The following is a 19,587-nucleotide window of genomic DNA, read 5'->3' as shown; positions in this document are numbered from 1 at the left end:
ACTACGGCGAAGTTGTAAGTCTTAGGGGTAGTGTGGATGGGGATAGGGAATTGACTCGGTTCGATTATCTCCGAGTAAGCATGTTTAGAGTGTCGTTGGTCCGATTACCTACGCAGTTGATAATTCGGCCGAGTGGCCTAGTACAGTGTCCATGGAAGTGAGTTGGCAGGGATAGGCTCTGGCGACAAGAAGATCATCACAAGTGTCACTTTGTCTCTGTCTCTAGGTGAAGATACTCGAGTCATTACAACTGACTTTTCCTGCAAAATATTCATGTGTGATGGAAAGAAACTGAGAGGGGCTGTCACTCGACGTTGGTCTCTACCCCTGTTACACGTGGAGTCGTGGAAGACTAAGCGATAGAGCTAGTGGTTCCTGCATCTAAATCGACCAATAGCGTGTTGTGTTGGCTCTGTAGGGCTAAACTTTTAGCGCAGCTACTCACCTCGTCACCGCTCCTGTTTTCCACTTCGAGCAAACCCCTGATGCCTCCGGAGGTTTTGGCCAGTGAGGTCGTTCAATCACAGAAGTGACGGCTTGCGCCCTAGAGACTTGGCAGTGGTGAAGCGTGAAGTTTGAAGGTTTGAACCCCTGATGACGATGAGAAAGGGTTCAGGCTTGACACCTACCTACGGAGTACCACGTTGGGAGATTGCCGATCTGGGGTTCAGTCCCTGCCTTTGATCGACATTTTTCGCTTTCTTCCGAGTGGCATTCATCTGTCAGTGACATCAAATGCTGTCACTGTGTATCATCAGATTTACAGCCAGATAAAACCGTTGTTGAGGAGAGTGGCTGACTCAACGGCTGTGGAAAGGAGTCGAGTAATCTTCCGAAGCGTCGTAAGCTTAACTCTGAGTGTGGCTTTCTCTTCTCTTTCTTTTTGATGAGCCTAGAACCCATAGTCTCGTCTTTCAACCACACGCTAACCATCTTGTCAGCTAGTCCAATACTTTCCAATATTCCAGGCTTTTCAACTTGGCCTATTGTCAGAAAAAGCACGTTCGTGGTGTTTATTGATATTGCTTATAATTGATGCAATGCCCCCTGAGAGATGGTGATTTACCAAAGCCCACCAATTGCCAGTATAATTTCGCTCCCATTCATATTACACAGCTTTCTCACTGGGCCATCCCTCACCAAATTACCGCGTGTTGCTTGGCAGTCGGCATAGAATCTCCAGCTGCCAAGGCCGTCCCTTGCACCGTCTGGAGGCCTACTTTTACCAATCACCATTCGATTTTATGATTGCTTTCTTTCTGACCTCAGGGTGTTAAACAGCGTGGCACTCGACTCTCTGCCAGAACACATCTAGCCGGTTAAACTGAACTCACCTCTTTATTGTCTTTTGACTTCATGCTCTTCTCTCGATGTCGAGTCATCTGTTAGTCGACGATCCTCTTCGAAATGTCCGACGATGGTCCATAAATGCATGGGCCAACAAATGTCACTCTCGGTGCTTTGTTGGACAAATGGATTAACCTACCACTCAACAGGGCATAAGACGGATTTGATCCGATCCCCACTGCTTTATCACGAGGTGGTAAGGATGATTTTAGTACGTAGTTTGCCAACAGCGAAAATCCTCTTCGAAACTTATAACTCGTTGGAGACTTTGGAAGGACAACTTCAATATAGAACGGGGGTTTTTAAACATGGTAAGAAATCAATTTTACTGATTCACGCTAAATACATCTAGAGACTTCTATTGGTCGTAATGCTACCATCTTTCCTGTTCAGATAGCTTCCCTGGCTTAGGCAGCGTTGTCAGACTGTACTTAAGCAGTATCAAGAACGACAACCTCGGCCTCGGCCTCACCAATGCTCTCAACCGCAAGCCTATCACCGGCATTGACACCATCGATGAAGGCACCATCACCCTCTTGAATCTCGGAATCCTCCCGGCCGTCCAGACGGATCTTGGCCTTTCCTCCCTTGGTCATTGGCACATGCACATAGACCTTTCTCTTTGTTTGCTCAGTAGCGCCTCCACCGACGGTCCACTCAAACTTCTTGCTTGGCTCGATGATACCGGCGGCCATGACAAAGTCGGCGTGGATGGGGATGGTATCGGGGATGACAGGCTCAGCGTCCTTCTCCTGCTGGACTGTAGCTTCCTCGCCACCCTTGAGAGGGCTCAGGATCTTGACAAAGTCTTGTCTCTTGGACTCATCGCTGAAGTGACGGGTGTGGTATCGGGGGGTAAGACCACGCTTCCAGGGGATGGCCCAGATCTGAAGAAAGTGGACAGTGTCTGACTTGTGTTCGTTGAATTCCGAGTGGGCAATGCCAGTTCCACCAGTGGTGAACTGGACATCTCCACGGTGCATGCGGTAGAACTTGTCAGACTGTCCTCCCTCCTTGCCCTTGGTGAGCATCGAGTCTCGGTGTGTGAGCTCTCCTGACAGGATGTAGCTGAAGATCTCAAAGTCCCGGTGAGGGTGAGTAGGAAAACCCGAGTTGGCCTTTACTCGGTCCTCATTGAGAACGCGAAGAGAGCCAAAGTGACTGAACCTTGGGTCATACCAGTCGGCAAAGGAAAAACTATGGTAAGTGTTCAACCAGCCATGATCACTATGACCTCGGCTGCTGGAGCGATGAGGAGTGATCTTTGCGTGACGGAGAGACTTTGACATATTCTTTGCAGCGTTCATTTGATTTTGGGTAGTTGAAGTAATTGTTGTGGTTTTGTTTGTGAAAATGTTTGTTGTAAGTTGCTGAATGTGAGTGATGTAGTTGCTTGGATAGATGATGATGAGGATGGAAATTGCAGCGACGAAAATCGCAATCAAGGGACTGACGCGAAACATATATAGACGAAATCACCGAAATCACGAGAAAGTGCCTGCATGAAAATAGATTCGATTGATGATGATTGAAATACGCTGACAAGATATAGCTAAGTATGCTTTGCTGTGTAATTGACTTTGTAATGATTGCTCAGCGATTTGGTTCGCTGCTACGCAATAATGTGGGGTAAATAGAAAGAATTTGGTGATTAGCTCAGGCTTACACAGACACTACTAATATCACGTGACTTGGCGTGTATCGTCTTCGCCAATCGAATCGCGGTGAGCTTTGGGCTCACCCTCCAATGATGAAGCTGGCATTTGTTGGAAGCTCAATTGGAGGGGCAATCGAGTACAGTTCGACTAGGTTCGTGTAAGAACCAATTCAGCCTCGAACCAGGAATACGATATGCGACCTTTTTCTTATTAGACAGCCCAGAACAAAAGACTGGAAGATATTAGACTGAGAGCTGATTGGTCCAAATCCTTGGTTGCTGATTCTCCCTTTGGCCAACCACCACTAATTCGTTTTACGAAATCCAGCATTCATCCCTTCGGCATCATAGCAAGCAGACATTTTTGTAACTCAGTCGCCAATTGGCGATCGTTCCAAGAATCTGGTCCAGCTCCCTAACAGGCGTGGTAAGGGTAGATATCCAGGGTGCTTCTCCCTTGTTGGCTTGGTCACCATGACGCAGCGCACAAACATCTAAGACTCAACCCTTTCGATACCAGCCTCTCAGATGGCGAGAATGACATATCAAGGATGAAGGAGAAAAGAAAAAAGAGAAAACAGATGCGATCCCAGTCCGTTGATTAATCCTGGCTGTCAATGTTGCATGTGCCTTGCATGAGGAGGCAGGAAATGCGGTCCATGCCCCTGAAGTGGTTTAATAAGTGGATTGAGCTTCAGCTGTGTAAGCCAAGAGCTCAGCTTGCTTTTGTGTCATGGAAGCGTTTGAACATCAGTGACACTTATGTTTAATCACTTTGAGTTGTCCTATTCATGCATTTAAGGTCTCTAATACTTCCTGTACGGAGTATCTCAAATTACCCAGCATAGGTAACTAAGGTTGAGCATTGTTTGTGTTACACGCATCTCGAAGCTCTAATTAAAGGATCTCACCCACGAGATAGAGCTAGATGAGACCAAATCAGGAACACAGTACACCTGAAACGATTGATCTGAGTTTAAGGATGGAGAGGCAGGTGTTCAAAATTCTAGTAGAAGCTAGGATATCCGTAGATGTCAAGCCTGGTTGTTCCAGATAACTTTTGAGGTGGTTGGTCATGTCTCAGACCCCTGTCCATGGTGATAGGCGGCACAAACATCATGTCACCACAGCTGATCGGTTCTTTCAGACAATTAAGTGTGGATGTTCAATGGGCCAAGTCAATTGGAACACATTGAGAATAGCTCGTGTTCACGGCCGTTGACAGCATTCATATCTGTGGACTTCACATGGACTGGACCATCTCACACCGTCATACCAGTACTACCTATGTAGCAAGTTCCCGACGGGCCGTGTGAGCTATACCTCTATAGGCTTAGCCACACCTTGTTCAGTGTGTTGTCCAACGAAAAGCGCTGTGACAACACAGCAGTTCGGCTGCATTATCGCCTGAGGTGAGAACACGAGTGCCAATTCTTGTGTGCCCAACCCAACATAATCTCCCTCACTCTCTTCGAGTACAAAAGCACAGATAATTCTCAAATCAAGTCTTTTTCAAGTCTGCGTGTGTATCCGACTTGACTTTCTTCCTTTTCTTCTGGTAAGTCTCACCCCCTCCCTCGATCCCTGTCTCAGACACCCAATCCTTGTTTGGCGGGGCAAAAAGAGGCTGGGAATGGCATCGTCTAGTATTACCAGCCTCTCCAAGGAACCCAACCTCGCGCAAAGAGTCCTCATAGTCCAACCATATCTCATTCTTCTCTCTTAGCTTGCAGCATGCACTTGCTGTCCTTCTTCTCGCATCTTGTTTTGTGATACCAATTGGTCAAAACGAGCTTGTGTGTTGTATGTGAGTGTGTGGAGTGGGAACAAGTCGGTCTGCATTCCAAGGTTTTACACCCTCTCTCAGTCTGTTGCTCTTGATCTCTCCCAGAAAAAGAACCAGAACAAGAATGAACTTCCAAAACCTCAACTTCGACTTTGTGGAAGCACCTCGTACGTGACAATATCACACCCTCTTTTACAGATACACATACACACATTACATTGCACTGCACTACACTACACTACACTACACTTACATACCTTGCATGCATACATCTACACCAACACCACCCATACACACACACTTGGCACTTAACTGGCTTCGTCTGTCGGTGTCGCTGACGAGCCTACCATCACAGGTCAAGGTCCTCCAAAGAGACAGACTCCTGGTCAACAGTCAATTGACGACGACGATCAATCATCTCAGCCAATTCTTCACCCATATTATGATCTTAGACAGCGTGTAGGACGAAACTCTGCCAATCCTTCAGCATCACCGCCTGGTGCTCTATTCTTTGCCCCGTCGCCTCCTTCTCTACCACCATCAAAGGTCACAGCCTCGACAGCTGAGATCTACGGACCTGAACGATTATTCGGTTCGGATCTTCCTGGAGGGTTTGCGGCGCCTACACCACCAACGCAGACGCATCACACTGCACCACCCGTTGCTCCTCCAGCTGCACCTACAGCTCCTACACCTGGGTCTGTTCGTTTCGACGAGGCTCAATTGGCCATGTTTGCCGCCGAGAACGCAGCTCGCATGGCGAGTATCAAAGACGAGCTGACAATAGCCGCTGGCAAGGTCACTCCCGGCGTTGACGATACACCATATATTCAATACGCTCTTGAGGCTCTGACGAGAAATCACGGCGGTCCTTCTGCTGCGCATTTCCCCTCCGGATCTTCCAATGACTACGAGGAGGACTACCCACAACCAAGACGGTACGCCGATGAGGACATGGCGAGGGGATACCCTCAATTGACACAACCGGAGCCCGCTTACGTTGAAGATCGTTTACCAGAACCGATCGAGACGCAAGCTCCTCGCCACGAGATGCCCGATACCTCCGTGCACCCTGCGCCAAATGCTCGTCATCACAGCGAGCCCGTTGCTCATCAAGATGTACCAGCCGTTCCTCGGTCACCAACTCCTTCAGATCACTCTGAGCCTGACCAGTTCGCTCAGAGGGAAAAGGCTCGCCCTCGATCCATCCCCATTGACCGAGCGCATCCTCCTCTCGTCTTCAAGCCTGCCATTCTTCGACCAGTCTTTATGTGCATCTTTGCCTTGTTGTGTTTACTCATGATAGCCGCTCTCATCTTCTGCGCTGTCTACTCGCAAAATCATGGTGGTTTCACTCCATATCCTGGAAGTATCTACAGCGGTCAATACTTTTTGTTCAGAATCTTGCCTCAAATATTCGCAGGAATCATCCTAATCTACGCCCAATCCATCGTCACTGCTTCAATACGAACTATACCATTCACCGCCATGGCTGATGCCGAGCCCCGAGAACGATATCTCGCCCTCTTCCGACGATTGCGTCCTATGACATTCCTCATTCCCTCGTTCACAGGACCCTGGCAATTCCAGTGCTTCAGTGTGTGCACATGGCTCGCTAATTTCACGATCCCTCTAATGAGCACAGCCTTCACATGCATCTTCAAGGACCAGGGCTGGGTTTGGGCTGCAGTTCAGGGTGTTGCTTGGACACTTGTCGCGCTCTATATCTTGTTGTTGGCAGCCACCATCGCTTTGATGATGTTCTGGCGCAACCGATGGACGGGGCTCTTGTGGGATATTCGATCTGTGGGACATCTCCTTCCCCTGTTAAGCCAGAGCAACACTACCAGTAGCTACAACAGCCCGGAGGCTATTCAGAGCAACGATGTACGGCAGGACCAACTTCGCCAGCGTGCTCTTGACCGACTCGGTTACTGGCAGATGGATGGTCAGCAAGGTGGCGTGTGGTACGGCATCGGCTCCGTTGGTGATGGTGGTCACCCTGATTACAGAACCTACGACCTCGTCCTCAAGAAGCCTGAAATCTCGCCTGCGTCTTCTCTCGATGACCTTGAGGCTGAAGTTCGCCACTACAAATACACGCCTATCGCCTTGCGAACTTCCGTGATTCTGGGCTCAGTCATCTTCATGACCCTCTTGATCCTCGCAATTGTTATTGTCTCCTTCTTGCCTCAGACTCGACTGGACCAGGGATACTTCCCTCAGGTCCCTGCCCGACCTGGGAGCGGAGCCTTCTCTGCGGCCAACTTCCTCTACGCGTTTATCCCCTCTCTACTGGGCATGATCATGTTCTTGCTCTTCCAAGGCCTCGACGACGCCCTCCGCACCCACCAGCCTTGGGCAGATATGTCCAAGTCTTCTGGTGAGATTGCGTCCAAGTCCATCCTCGCCGATTACGCTGCTTGCTACCCCTTCCAGTGTACATGGAAAGCTCTCCGTAACGGCCACTGGCGTGTTGCTGTGATCTCTTTCATGGCCACAATCTTCATCTTCATCCCCATCCTCGCAGGTGGTCTCTTCATGGCTCTGACCAACTTCCGTGGCCAGGTCAAGATGTTCCCCAACATGCCCGTCTTTGGCGTTCTCCTCGCCTTCCTCTTCCTCTACCTCGGCTGCCTCTCTCTAATGCTGCCCGGTCGCCGGGCCCTCCGCATCCCTCATTCTGTCGACAGTGTTGCTGAGATCATTTCTCTCACTGCGGCTCGGGAGACTCTCTCAGACCCTGCTTTCTTAGCCGTCAGGGACACCACTGACCTCAAGGCCCGCCTGGGTCTTGATCGCTCTGATCCCCGTGAGCAGTCAATGTGGTACTTTGGCGGTTCCCGGGACGAGCGCTACGACAGCGTCCGCCCTATGAAACGATTTACCGAAAAAAGAATGAGATCACATAGATCTACCTGATAATGGTGCTCACAAGCACGACTTGATGCTGTAATGTCTAAAGGGGGTTCGAGACCGAACGGGCTCTCATGATACGAACCCAGTCAAGATTTGATTGTGTTGCGATACTTGGCTTATTGGACGCGTGTAGTTTTGATTGTTTTGGTGTACTCGAAGCGTTGATTGGTTTTCACTCGCATGTAATGGCTGCATTGTTTGGGCGTTTTGGAAAAGGGTAAATACTTGGGTTGATGTTCACACGTTAAAGGATGGCTTGTTTATGTACGTTGAAGAGAAGGATACCTTGGGGCGAATGGAATGGAAGTATTGGAATGTGCCATGTTGCTGGGGAGTCTTGAGGAATTCGTCCCAGATTGGAGAAAAAGTAATGTCTCAGTTGCTCTTAGACTGCTTGTCTTGTGTATGGCTGGGGAACCTTAGAACGGATGAATACGAAAGAAGAGGAGACAATATCTGGGTCTCCAGGCTCCATTACGGCCGGTTTTCAGCTGCTATATGTATCAAGACATGGTTCCAATGCGTATGTGATAATTGTCATGGGCAACGAGTGTCTGTGGTTGGGTGAGACATCACCAACCACATGAAGGCATTCACAACACCAAAGCGAAGCACATGACCGTATGTCTGAGAACAAGTAGTGTGTGGACGTCATCGTCAAGCTATTTTCATTCGGCAATAGCCGTTGGTTGTTTAATCCTATATAAAAGAATTGCTATGATAAGAGACTCCCCGTAGCCTTTTCCCCATTTGGACTTTCCGGACTCAAATCAGGAATGTTCTTTCATGAGAACTCATATCCCGTTATTTTGACTGTACACGCACCTTTGTTCGTCAGTCAAATACCCAGCCACCTTTTCCTTGCGCCTGCTCTGAATCTGGTATTCAGGCGAATGCGTCTGGCTCTAAAAACCAAAACCAGTATAACAAAGGAAATAATGAATAGCGAGTGGTGGTCCACGTGCCACTCTCCAACCCCTAGATTGGGGGGTTTCCGGAACTCCGTGCTGGTTCTCTCGGCGTTCATCCGTAAAAGAGAGAGAGAGAAAAGAAGGAAGAAAAAGATAGGTCGTTAAAGTCATGTCGCGTCTGGCAACGTCGATGCGTATAGTGGAGGTTTCCACTTGAGTCATAAATGAGTGTGAAGTTGTCATAGGTCGTAGAGACATTGTAGTTGGTATCATCATGTACGTGAAAAGAAGGTGGTCGTAAGAAAAAAGCAAAAGCGACCTGAAGAAAAAGAAAAGTGATATGGTCATCAGCCTCGACTGCGTCGTCCTAGCATACGCCCTATGACATCGTTTTGTCTCTTGCGAGGCGATGAGGGTGCAGTTCGCTGGCCTGTCTTTCGTTGGTCACTTCCTGACCGACGATGAAACCAGAATGAGCGGCTGCCAGACTCAGTATCAGAGTCATCATATTCAAAGACTGAGTGGGGCTCAGCCTCCGGTTTCTCTTCCGTCTCCGGTTGTGGAGTTGGCGGAAGAGGACGCATGCAAGGGAGAGACTTCTTTGAGCGCATCACAGAAGCGGGTGGCTGGGTTTTGGGTGCACAAACATGTCCCGCTGAATGGCGTAAGGCGGTTTCAGAGTGTGAAATGACCTTTGTGGATGTTGGGGCTCGCATCTCTTGAGATGTCGTGGGACGTCTGTCCTTTGGTGTAGTAGGTCGGGGTGAGTCTTGAGAAATGGCAAAGCGTGCAACGAGTGGTGAGTTCTGGAGGGAGCGGAATATGAAAACCTCTTCGTGGGGACGAGGGGGACGTTGAGGCTTCTGCCTCACATCTCTAGAGCAATGCCAAGATGGGGACATTGGTGCGTTTCGAGGTGGAAGTGGGAGAGGCTTTGGGAAGGGGGAGTAAGTTGCACTTGGCTTTCGGCCTTGGTTCAGAACACTCTTGGGGAGAGGCAATGGGTTGAGACGGCGCTGCTCAGGCTGCTGCTTCTGTTGTGGCATCTGATGGATTTGCGGCTTTTGCTGAATATGTTGTTGTTGGGTTTGTGGGTGCGGAGATGGAATCAAAGCTGGATACTGCTTTCTTGGGTGTGCCTCGTGGTTGTTGCTCTTGCTTGGAAGCCAGAAGCTATCCCAAAGCTCTGTAGCATGAGCGTGATACTGATAGTCGTCGTCCAGAGAAACTTCCGAGTCTGTTCGGTCGTCGATCAGACTGGGTGAAGATCCCTCAGACCCCAATGACGCTCTGTCGTCAGAGAAGCGACTTCGATGGTGCGTTGGGCGTTCCGGCTGTTGAGGATACGAGTAGTTGGTGACGGGATAGTACTTTGAAACGAGCTTGAGGTCGGCCAATCTGCTAGAGGGTTCCATGGTGGATCGTGAAGTTTGAAGCATGAAATTAACTCGCAACAATATTGATATCGAAATGAATAAGCCAGGGATGCAGAAGGCATGATATACAAATAGATATGAAAGCAGAGAAGCTGTCAAAGGAAGTTGAAACATAGCGTGGGTCCAGTACACCCACTTTGAGCGTTGCATTGCATGTGTCTATGTTGATCAAGCAGACGCCCTTGACCTGGAGGGGCATTCCTGGGTAGAGGGGCTTCTCAGTCTAGCTCTAGCCATGGAGCCATCCCTCTTTCCAGACAGCCCCAGGAGCATTCCGAACACTTGCATCTTCCCAAGGGCTTTGACAGGAAGATGGGCTTGCTCTAGTTCGGGCTCGGGCCTCGGGGGTTTGTTTGGTATGCAGACGCGCGATTGATCCCTTGCGTCACACTTTTTGGCTGTCATTTTTCTGGACTCTCAGACTTGCAGTATCCGTACTGTAAACTATTACAGGTCTGCTGCAGATGCATGATTCTCTTTTCTTTTCTTTTCTTTTCTGCAGTAGCCTGTCGGCGGATGACCAGAGTGCATCTTCCGTAAAGAAGCAATGTGAAATAATGATTCGGATAGGAGATTCAGACCCGACGACGCCGGAAAAAGCAGTCAATTGCTGGTAGGTACCAAAATAGACCAATTGACAATAAACAAAGGAAAGCTGGGCGCGAAGGCACAAAGCACAGTCAGTATGCTTGACTCGTTCATGTAAGCAACAAAGGTCTTCTGAGCAGCAATGGTATGGTGAAGTCGCATCCAGACGGCTTCAACGGGCTTAATTCCTTGATTCTGAGTTGTTTACTCGGGACCAGAATAATTAGTGTGTCCATTCAACACGCGTTGTGCTCATCCCTTAAGCGAGTCGGCAGGTTTCCAAGGAATCGGGTCCCTAGTACTAGGTCGAGACACGCGGGAGCTCGTGAGGTTTGGTCCCTGGGGAATGTCAGACTCTTTCCACGATCGGCGAACAAGGCCGATGCTGAGAGCTATGTTTGGCCCGCGTCTTTGAACAGCAGTTGAGCCCTTTGTTCGCATTGAATACCGCAGTGTGGCCGAGACTGGTAACTCATACTTGGTATAGCGGTTATTGTTTGGTTTCAAAGGCATCTCGAGAAAAATGATGGCAGTATCTGTTGGCACGCTCACTATGAGAGGCGTCTGAGCGCTGTGCTCAACTGAAGCATCTCGACATGCGAGACTCAGAATAAGGCATTCAATATGGAGACCAGCAAGACCTGGACCACCTGGAGCGGACAGAACGCGAGTCGCGACGGAAGTGACTGACACAGGCACGGCCTGAGCCGAGGGTTCAGTGTCGAGGTCTTGAGGGATCCTCCCTGCTTGGGTATCCAGAAGATGGGAGAACTGCGCAGTCTCTGAGTGGAGTCGTGAGACACTTGTCTCCGATAGCTCAGAACAACATCGGATGAGTGTTAGTTGAGCTGAGATTGTGGATCTTTGATCCGTAGCAACGCAGTCTTTTTGTGGAATAGGAAAAATGCTCTATTGCATCTGGATTCATTGGCCGGCGACTCCGCGCGGTTTGTAGTTGGAGACTGTGACTGTTCCAGGAGATAGAGGATGTGATGCTGAAGATTCAGTGGCGAAGAATTCACAAGTGGAAGAGGAAGCTGAGCAGTCCCTAGTAAACTTCAGCTTGGCTCAAAGGAGGCACGTAAGCGACTGTTAGTTAGTCCACTATTACATGTATACTATATTACTATCATGAGCTAGACATCTCCCTACCTCAGTGTTTGCCAATCAGAACAACTGCCGATGACTGGAAAAGTGATATGTAGGAAATAATGCACTGAACAACTTTTTATCCCTGACCTGATGGTCGTATCGGCAGCTGTACCCTGCACTAGGTAAGGTAGCTTGCACATCTTGCATCGTTGACGCAGGGTCCCCACCATCTCCAGGAACCAAGCCCACGGAGAAAAGAGAGGATAAGATTCACTAACTAATACCTACTAACTAACTTGTTTGAAAACTCAGAGATGAATAACGAAGGAGTTGAATTTTAATTTAAGTATAGTGTAGAAATCTATAGTTTGTTCAACAACAGGCAGAGCCAACAGATATACATCACTTTTTTCTTTCCTGCATCTGCACTCATAGGTAACCTTGTTAGTTCTAGTTCTTCTCCCTTCACTCACCAAACTCCCTCACCTACACACTACATCTCCCTCAATGTCACCTTGGACCCTTTCTCCCGCATGAAAACCTTTCCGGTCAAAACATGAGCTTCATCCTTCGAAAGGCAGTCGTTGAGTCGAACCCCTTACTCAAGCATCAGGACTAACCTGCATGACACGATAGTGACAGCTTCTGAGCCTTTGCGACCCCCTTCTCTGGACAGTTCGCGCGATGCATGTCTTAAAATGGTGTTGTGTCAGGCCACCAGCCTCATTGCCGCAAGGGCTTATAGCACCCAAATCGCTCATGCATAGCCTTTTCTCGATCTTAGATCGGCGATCTGGCTGTGTTTCTGCCCTGCTTTATCGGTCGTGACTCCTAAAATCTGATGTTTCGTCAAGCGCAGGAATGGCGATGGTGTTGAGAAGACAGTTATCTCATGGCTTTCATGCACGCCTTGTATGCGTCACATAGTTGCGATCGAGAAAGTGCCAGATCGAGCATTTTGCGATCGTTCTCTCACCAGCTGAAATGCAGAGTGCAAAGTGTGCCTGCATCTTGCATCTTAGCTGCAGATTATATGCATGTTTTTGAGCTATTGGAAAGATCTGTCTAAGCAGAGATTTATTAGAGAGGGGCAAAACGAGTGGTGGTCTTTTTCTGGCTGCAGGAACATTCATCCGAACTGTGTACTCATCTGATATTTATACGGTGGCTTCTTACAGTCTTCGCACATTGGCTTCGATAATCACATTCCTGGATGGCCTTTGATGAAGGTTGCTTAGGGCTGAGAATTCACTCACATATTTCGTATAGCAAGCCAACCAGAGACTATTCCCATCACATCAGATAAGAGCCTATTTCCTGGGCTCTCTCATGGTCGACTTGTTACTCGACAATATTGGAGATGAGTCATCTTTCTGTCTGGGAAGCAACCAAAGAATCTAGATCAACTTTTGAGGCGTCCAGTAAGAGGGCCGCGAAGCTGAATATGTTGTAGAAGCAAGACTCATATCTCAAGAACTGGTTTTCTAAGGTAGGGATGCTCCAAATCAATGATCCTGGTTGCAACCATCATAGGACTCTGTACTCGATCGCTCGATCTCTCAAGACACTCTTGGCTCTGGGATTTCAAACTTATTATAAAGAAACCGGTGGGCTCATTAAACTTGTGGCTATTTTCCATATCTCGTGGAAAATTTGTCTCCTTGATCGAGATGAAGCCTCATGAGGTTCGTGATGCCCTTTCCTCATGATCCTCACACCAGCGGATTCTCCCATGACTATAGGGTATCAGTCCACACCAACCCTCGTTTCATTCCAACACAGTATCCGATAACGAACTGGGAAAGCCACAAAACATCCGAAGGCGCACTCTTGGCGAGACATGGCTAGGCACCTACCGAGTTGACTACGCCGCCTACATTTTCATCGACCAATTCGAGAATCAAAGGACTCAGACAATGCTGCACTTTTGCCCAACAGTTACCCTACAGAAGAGCAGTTTCGACTCAGCAAATGTGATCATTTATGTTTCACTCATCGGCTGTCTCATACGCACCCAAGAAACCCGAGCACCAACTGAAGGGAGGGACTGGGAAGCGTTTACTCGGTGCACCTCTGACCAGCAGCTCGATTCACCTTGGTCATTTTGTGGACGTTTGGGCGTCACTTCTAGTGTTACACGAATATGCAACATGCAGGATGCAGGAGAGAGGAGGAAAAGCCCAACGATTCCCAAGAACCTGCGAGAATACCCACAAGTAGTTTGTTGGGTGAGGCATCATGTGCAAGGAACAATAACTCCGGAAGTGCCTGGTATCGACTCAAATATGATCCAAATCGCGACACGTTGATGCTGTCTCTCGATTACAGACGCCAAGCACAGAACTCAGGGCCTCCAATTGCTCCGCTTCAGCTTCAGCTCAAAACCGAACTAGGAAAACAAGGAACAAGACTCTGATTGGAGACTGAAGACCCCATAAAACGGGGCGTGCCGTGACTCCCGCTCCTCCAGACCAGATCTGGAATAGACTGGCCTCATGAGCTTGATGGTATGAGATTTGGGCTGTCCTTGAGGAGGAATTAATTCATCCCTCACCGACCTTCGCATCATACCTATGCTCACACACTCAACGTTGGGGCTCTAAGGACTGAAGCCTAAAGTCGGGTGGAGGGCCCGAAAGAGAATAACTTACGGCATGTAGCTGTAGGAAACGTGGCAGTCAACCGTTGTTCCGCCTAACTTACCATAACCTAACGCCATGACGCAGCGTTGCACTCGGCCCCGTTTTCCACTTCCTATTTCGCCCAAGCAAACCAGCTGCTCGGTGCGGAAAGCATGGGCCAAAACCAGGAGGGCTGGGGCGGGATCAAGATCCGGCTCCCGCTAACGGACAACAATTCTCACTTACAGTATGGAGTAACAATATGAGCGCTAAAGTTCCAGCGACCTAGCTTGAGGTCCCGACGACCAATAGTGCAGCCCGCCTCGTCCTGTCTGTTTCGTGCCCAAGACTCCCTGGCATTGAGTAATCCTACGCTGCAGCTCTGCTTCCACCTCGAACCCTGTATGTCAAGGGCGGTCAGTACGATCGAGAAGGTCCTACGCTAGAGTCAGTCGGTAGCTCAAAGCTCTTGTACAACCCGGTAGAGACGTGCTGCCATGCAAAGGCTTGGGGAAGTCAATGATAAAGGCAATACTTTGAAACGGTGACAACTGCCTGGAGCAGTCAGATTAATCTTGGTCCAACTAAGCTTATCGGGTTTCGATAGAGGTGGTTCAAGCCTTATTGCCCAATGCAACAACGTGTGGGAACAATGCCAGGACTCGGCGAGGTGGGATAAGATGAGGTGATATGGGAAGTCAACGGGATGGATGAGTAGACAGGCTAAACGCGAGTCTCCGAAACGATGCATGAGAATCGACAGAAGAAGGGTACGAAGTAATTGCCTGATATCCAAACCTCCAGCTCTTTGTCATTGCCCTACTCTTAGGCAGTTATTGGGTGGATTTACCCTAGAATCAGGGACCGTTAACGCAGTGCCGTCAGGTAGGTACCTTTAGTAAGTACCTAAGGAACTACTAAGGTTACCATTCGAGGGTGTAAGGTACCTACCTCAGGTACAGTCTAACGCGTACCTACTAACCTACTACGTACCGTACATTATAAAGTCAAAGACGTGAATCAAAGGAAGGCAAAGACACTCGGCTCGAATTGCTTGTTCAATCATAACTTCAATAGTGATGTTTGAAATAATAATATATTTGTAGCATCTGTCGCCGTCTGGATGAACTCTCGCTGGCCAATGCTAGTGATATGATGATCCTCGATCCCGGTCAAGCCTTAAAGAATAGTGGCATTAACTATTAGTTGCATTAGTTGGCAAAGTTTTTATCGCTCTTTGTTCGTCAAACCAAGGAAACTTGGCGCAACTAATTCCATTAAGTCATCAATTCCGGCGGGCAGTGCTATTGCCAGTGCCATTGCCAGTTCTATGGTTTGAGGGAGGAGACTCGGCGCAGTTTTGACAGCGCAGCTTCTATACCTACCTTAGCAGGTAGGTCCCTACGTCAGTGCGCGCACCTTCCTTCTTCTTCCCCTTCCAACTTGTTACTCTACCTTCACCTCTTCTTTTTATCATCACCCCTAAAGAACAACCACTTCGCGCATGATGGTGATACCTCAACTCATGCGTGGATAAGAAAACTCCTCGGAAAGACGCCATTGGCCCCCAAAAGAGGAGTATGTTGCTCCTGTGCTCCCCTTGCTTCGTCCTTCCCAGCCGCTCGATTTACTTAGCTTCACTTGCAGCACTGCTTGCTTGTTCGGGCTCCGAGCTGCGCATGACGGCTACGCGACAACGTTCAAGCCATTGCGCGACATTTACTAATTTTCGAGCTGCAAACAGATTCGCTGGACGAAGAAAGCCCCTTCAAGCGGCCTCAGTAAGAGCTCGATCAAACGAAACGAGCTGCTGATTAGCTGCTCGGCCACGCGCGCGCAAACCTCCAAACAACCTTTTTTGTTCCTTGCGTTGGCATCGTCGAACATATGCGATTGAGCGCAAACTCGCATTGTTTCTATAAAGTCCACCGCATAAAGTAATTGGCTACGTCAGTCGAATACCGATCATTTCGCGCTGGTTATTTTACGTATCGCGTGCGCGTGCGTTTTGTGCGAAGTGCTTGCAGTTAAAGATTCTCTCTTACTAGTGGCTCGTTTCTCGAGGACTTCTCAGCTTGTCTGGACCTTGGTCTGGCGGGCGGTCACTGCAGCTCCTAGTACCAACCCCCCAATTTTCCAGCTTCGGGCCTGGCTTGGGTTTCCTGCCACCAGCTTTTTTTTGACATCACCAGCCGGTGCCCATCCTCTTGGGCTCACATACGCTCACCCAATTTGACCCTCCTCAACTTTACTTCACTCGCCTCAACATTCCAGTTGGGCAATTACACTCCTCGGTTCTGTCTCGAGTAGACTCAGACCGGACTGAGACCTGGCCGTCCTTCCCGAGACCATCACTGTCATTCAGTCTGAAGAGGCCTCTTCATTCTGAACTGCTCACCCGCTTGGCAACTCGAAAAGAAACCGACTTTTTGTACAACGCATCAGGAGCTTCCCCCACTCCACCCTCCCGAAACCTCCACCGTAACGCAACACACCACCAGCGCCCGCTGGTGAACCTTCAACTTGTCGAACTTTCGCAACCCAATTCCTCGCCCTTTCAGCGCCGCAGACGTGACCAGAATACGATCATCATCTGCTTCTTACGACCGTCACGACACTAACGCGCCCACGACCCCTACCCAGCACCCGCAACGCCAGCATTCAAGGACTCCAAGTCTTGGCTCACGACCGCTGTTTAATCAGACGTCGGATCCCATTGAGCGGCTCTCCACGCCCCGAAGTCTTCGTCGAACCCCAAGATTTGACGCACCTCCGACCCCAGCACCTGAGCCTCGCAAAGTCCATATCGCAGCTGCCTCTCTCGGTTTTGAACCCAAGGCGACCCTCACACCCGTTGACAACCTACCGGAGAACCATCCCACTGTATTGGGACTTATCCCCGTTCGTTCAGCGCCGCATCAAACTCACCGCCCCCGCCGACGGCTCTCACAGGACCTGACTGAAGATCCTGACGAGGTGTCTTCTGAGCATCCCCAATCCCCCCCGAGACAGACTCCTTCCGTACCTGCAAACTATCCAGAACCACACCCCGTGGTTAAGATCTCCAAGCATACACACAGCGCCATCCTCTTTGCACTCGAGGAGGCGCTGCGCAACCCCAATCCTTTCACTCCAGATCTCGAAGAGGAATCTGCAAGCATGGCCGATCTTATGGCTTCTGGAGGCATGCCTCCAGTTTCCAATGGTAAGCCAGCTGCCTCTCCATTCCGCCCTGGCGCAACTCCTGGTCAAACTGGCTCACCCTCTGGTATCAGAGGCCCAAGAATGATCATGCAGGAGCGCGCAGCGCGAGAAGCGCGCCAACGCGCCGAGGCAGAGGCGCAACAGCGCGAGAGAGCTGAGCAGGAGGCGCGCATTTTGGAGCAGGCTCGGAGAGCAGAGGAACAGCGTAGATCTGCTGGCGTTGCTGCTGGGCAGGTTCCTGACGCAGAAGCGCGTCAACCCATGAACCCCCAGCGTCAGGCGCAAGCCGTTCCTGATAACACATCAGCCCGTCCCAGGGCAAACACTACATCACAAGTACCAGCTAGCCGGCCCGGGCGATCTGGCACTACCAATCAACCACCTCCCCAAACTTTTACGGGCCCAACTCCCGGAAACCAACCAAATTTTGCTGCACAGGGCACTGAGAGCGGAAACCAAGGGGGTGCCAGTGGCTCAAAGACCCGAAACTCTTTTCCTCATGCGTTTGAGCGATGGGAGACGTTATCTGCGCACTGGGAAGGACTTACCAGCTACTGGATCCGCAAGCTTGAACAAAATAAAGATGAGTTGAATCGGGATCCCTTGAATCAACAGCTTGCGCGCCAGGTGACAGATCTATCTGCGGCCGGAGCCAATCTATTTCATGCCGTTGTTGAGCTTCAGCGTCTTCGTGCAAGTTCGGAGCGAAAATTCCAGCGATGGTTCTTCGAAACTCGAACTGAATTGGAGCGCGCGCAAGAAGTCAATGCCATGTTGGAGGCTGCCCTGGACCAAGAACGTCGAGGCCGAGCAGATGCTATCCGAGAAGCTGTCGAGAATGAGCGAGGAACTTCTAAAGCTCAGAAACAGCTTGCTGAGATGCGCAAGGAGCTGTCCATCTCTAAAGAGGAGGCGCGTCGTGCATGGGAGGAATTGGGGCGACGTGAGCAGGAGGAACGTGACAGAACGCTATCTCTTCAGTCAGGACAGCCTACTATTGTTGGAGGCGTACAAGTGCTTCCAATGACACATGGCGGTCCAAGCAGACATCAAAGCAGCCGAGCTCAAGGGGCTTATCAGACTGAGTATGGAGCTAATTACCCGCCTGAGACGACTTCCTCTCCCCAGACTCAGCCTCCAACAACAAGTGCTGGCGAATATCGTCAACAGGGTGGTGGCCTTCAAGCACCAGTATCAGAGGGTGGTTACAGCGAAGGTGAGTACGTGATTGATGCAAATGGCAACTTCCTGTTGGATGCCCAAGGAAATAAGATTCCCTTCGCTGGACCACCTTCTACATATTCCGGTTCTGATGCTGAAGCAGAAGAGTATGCAACGCCCGCTACCACCAATCCACCAAGCGGTAAACAAGACTCTCCTTCCACCTCTACTGGAGGAGGAGGCAGCGGAGGCAGCGGAGGCCAATGGACTGGCGCATACTCAGACCCCCAAGACTATTCCGGCCAAGGCTATGGGACTCCTGGCTGGGAGACAGTCCCTCGCCATCACCATCCTACCCGGCTGAGTGATGTCATGGAAGAGGAGGATGAACGCAGCCGAGCCAGTACGAGCCGTGTATAGGACTCTGCGAGTTCATGCTGATGCACATGGCCGGCGTGTATACGACTCTCTTTTTCAAACAGTAATTTAATTGCAGCCAAACGACACATTCATTTAAGCCGGGCCGGTTACAAAACAACTACGGTCCACCACAGGCAAGGAGAGTCCTAATTTTTTAGATCAGTCGTCAGTTACAGTTCTATGTTGGAGCGTTGTCGCATTATTACAGCCATTCCCGCTTTACAGCCCTGAAAATTCGGTCCCGGGACTTGTTCTATTGTACATTCGACCGAAACGAGTTTCCTCGACCATGTCTGCATCTAGAGAAGGCCTTGATTATGTCATGATAATCCACACCATGCCCGGGGCCTGTTCGAATTGACAGCCTTTTGTTCAATCGTATCTATACATCAGTTATACACATCGAAGCGGACTTGGGATCACACAGCAAAACAGTTGTCTTGTG

The 19,587-nt window shown here is 49.8% G+C and overlaps 5 protein-coding genes across 5 annotated transcripts; 2 read left to right on the top strand and 3 right to left on the bottom strand.

Moving 5' to 3' along the window:
* Window positions 1-1,778: 1,778 nt before the first annotated feature.
* On the bottom strand, window positions 1,779-2,636 carry FMAN_08920 (uncharacterized protein; the record flags this gene model as incomplete). Its single annotated transcript, XM_041829702.1, has 1 exon — window positions 1,779-2,636. One exon carries the CDS (start codon window positions 2,634-2,636, stop codon window positions 1,779-1,781), a length of 858 nt encoding a protein of 285 aa, XP_041680439.1.
* Window positions 2,637-4,914: 2,278 nt separating this feature from the next.
* On the top strand, window positions 4,915-7,712 carry FMAN_08919 (uncharacterized protein; the record flags this gene model as incomplete). Its single annotated transcript, XM_041829701.1, has 2 exons — window positions 4,915-4,957; window positions 5,146-7,712. 2 exons carry the CDS (start codon window positions 4,915-4,917, stop codon window positions 7,710-7,712), a joined length of 2,610 nt encoding a protein of 869 aa, XP_041680438.1.
* A 1,255-nt stretch (window positions 7,713-8,967) lies between these two features.
* Window positions 8,968-10,035, bottom strand: FMAN_08918 (uncharacterized protein; the record flags this gene model as incomplete). Its single annotated transcript, XM_041829700.1, has 1 exon — window positions 8,968-10,035. The coding sequence occupies one exon, from the start codon at window positions 10,033-10,035 to the stop codon at window positions 8,968-8,970; it is 1,068 nt and encodes a 355-aa protein (XP_041680437.1).
* Window positions 10,036-10,896: 861 nt separating this feature from the next.
* FMAN_08917 (uncharacterized protein) lies at window positions 10,897-12,426 on the bottom strand (the record flags this gene model as incomplete). Its single annotated transcript, XM_041829699.1, has 2 exons — window positions 10,897-11,426; window positions 12,357-12,426. 2 exons carry the CDS (start codon window positions 12,424-12,426, stop codon window positions 10,897-10,899), a joined length of 600 nt encoding a protein of 199 aa, XP_041680436.1.
* Window positions 12,427-16,036: 3,610 nt separating this feature from the next.
* On the top strand, window positions 16,037-19,142 carry FMAN_08916 (uncharacterized protein; the record flags this gene model as incomplete). The annotated part of the gene is made up of 2 exons (XM_041829698.1): window positions 16,037-16,138; window positions 17,061-19,142. 2 exons carry the CDS (start codon window positions 16,037-16,039, stop codon window positions 19,140-19,142), a joined length of 2,184 nt encoding a protein of 727 aa, XP_041680435.1.
* Window positions 19,143-19,587: the final 445 nt, after the last annotated feature.

The sequence above is a fragment of the Fusarium mangiferae genome (assembly GCF_900044065.1).
Source record: "Fusarium mangiferae strain MRC7560 genome assembly, contig: FMAN_scaffold004, whole genome shotgun sequence".
In the NCBI taxonomy this organism is placed as follows: domain Eukaryota; kingdom Fungi; phylum Ascomycota; class Sordariomycetes; order Hypocreales; family Nectriaceae; genus Fusarium; species Fusarium mangiferae.
The sequence above is the reverse complement of the archived record's forward strand: the minus strand, read 5'-3'. Positions and strand labels throughout refer to the sequence as shown.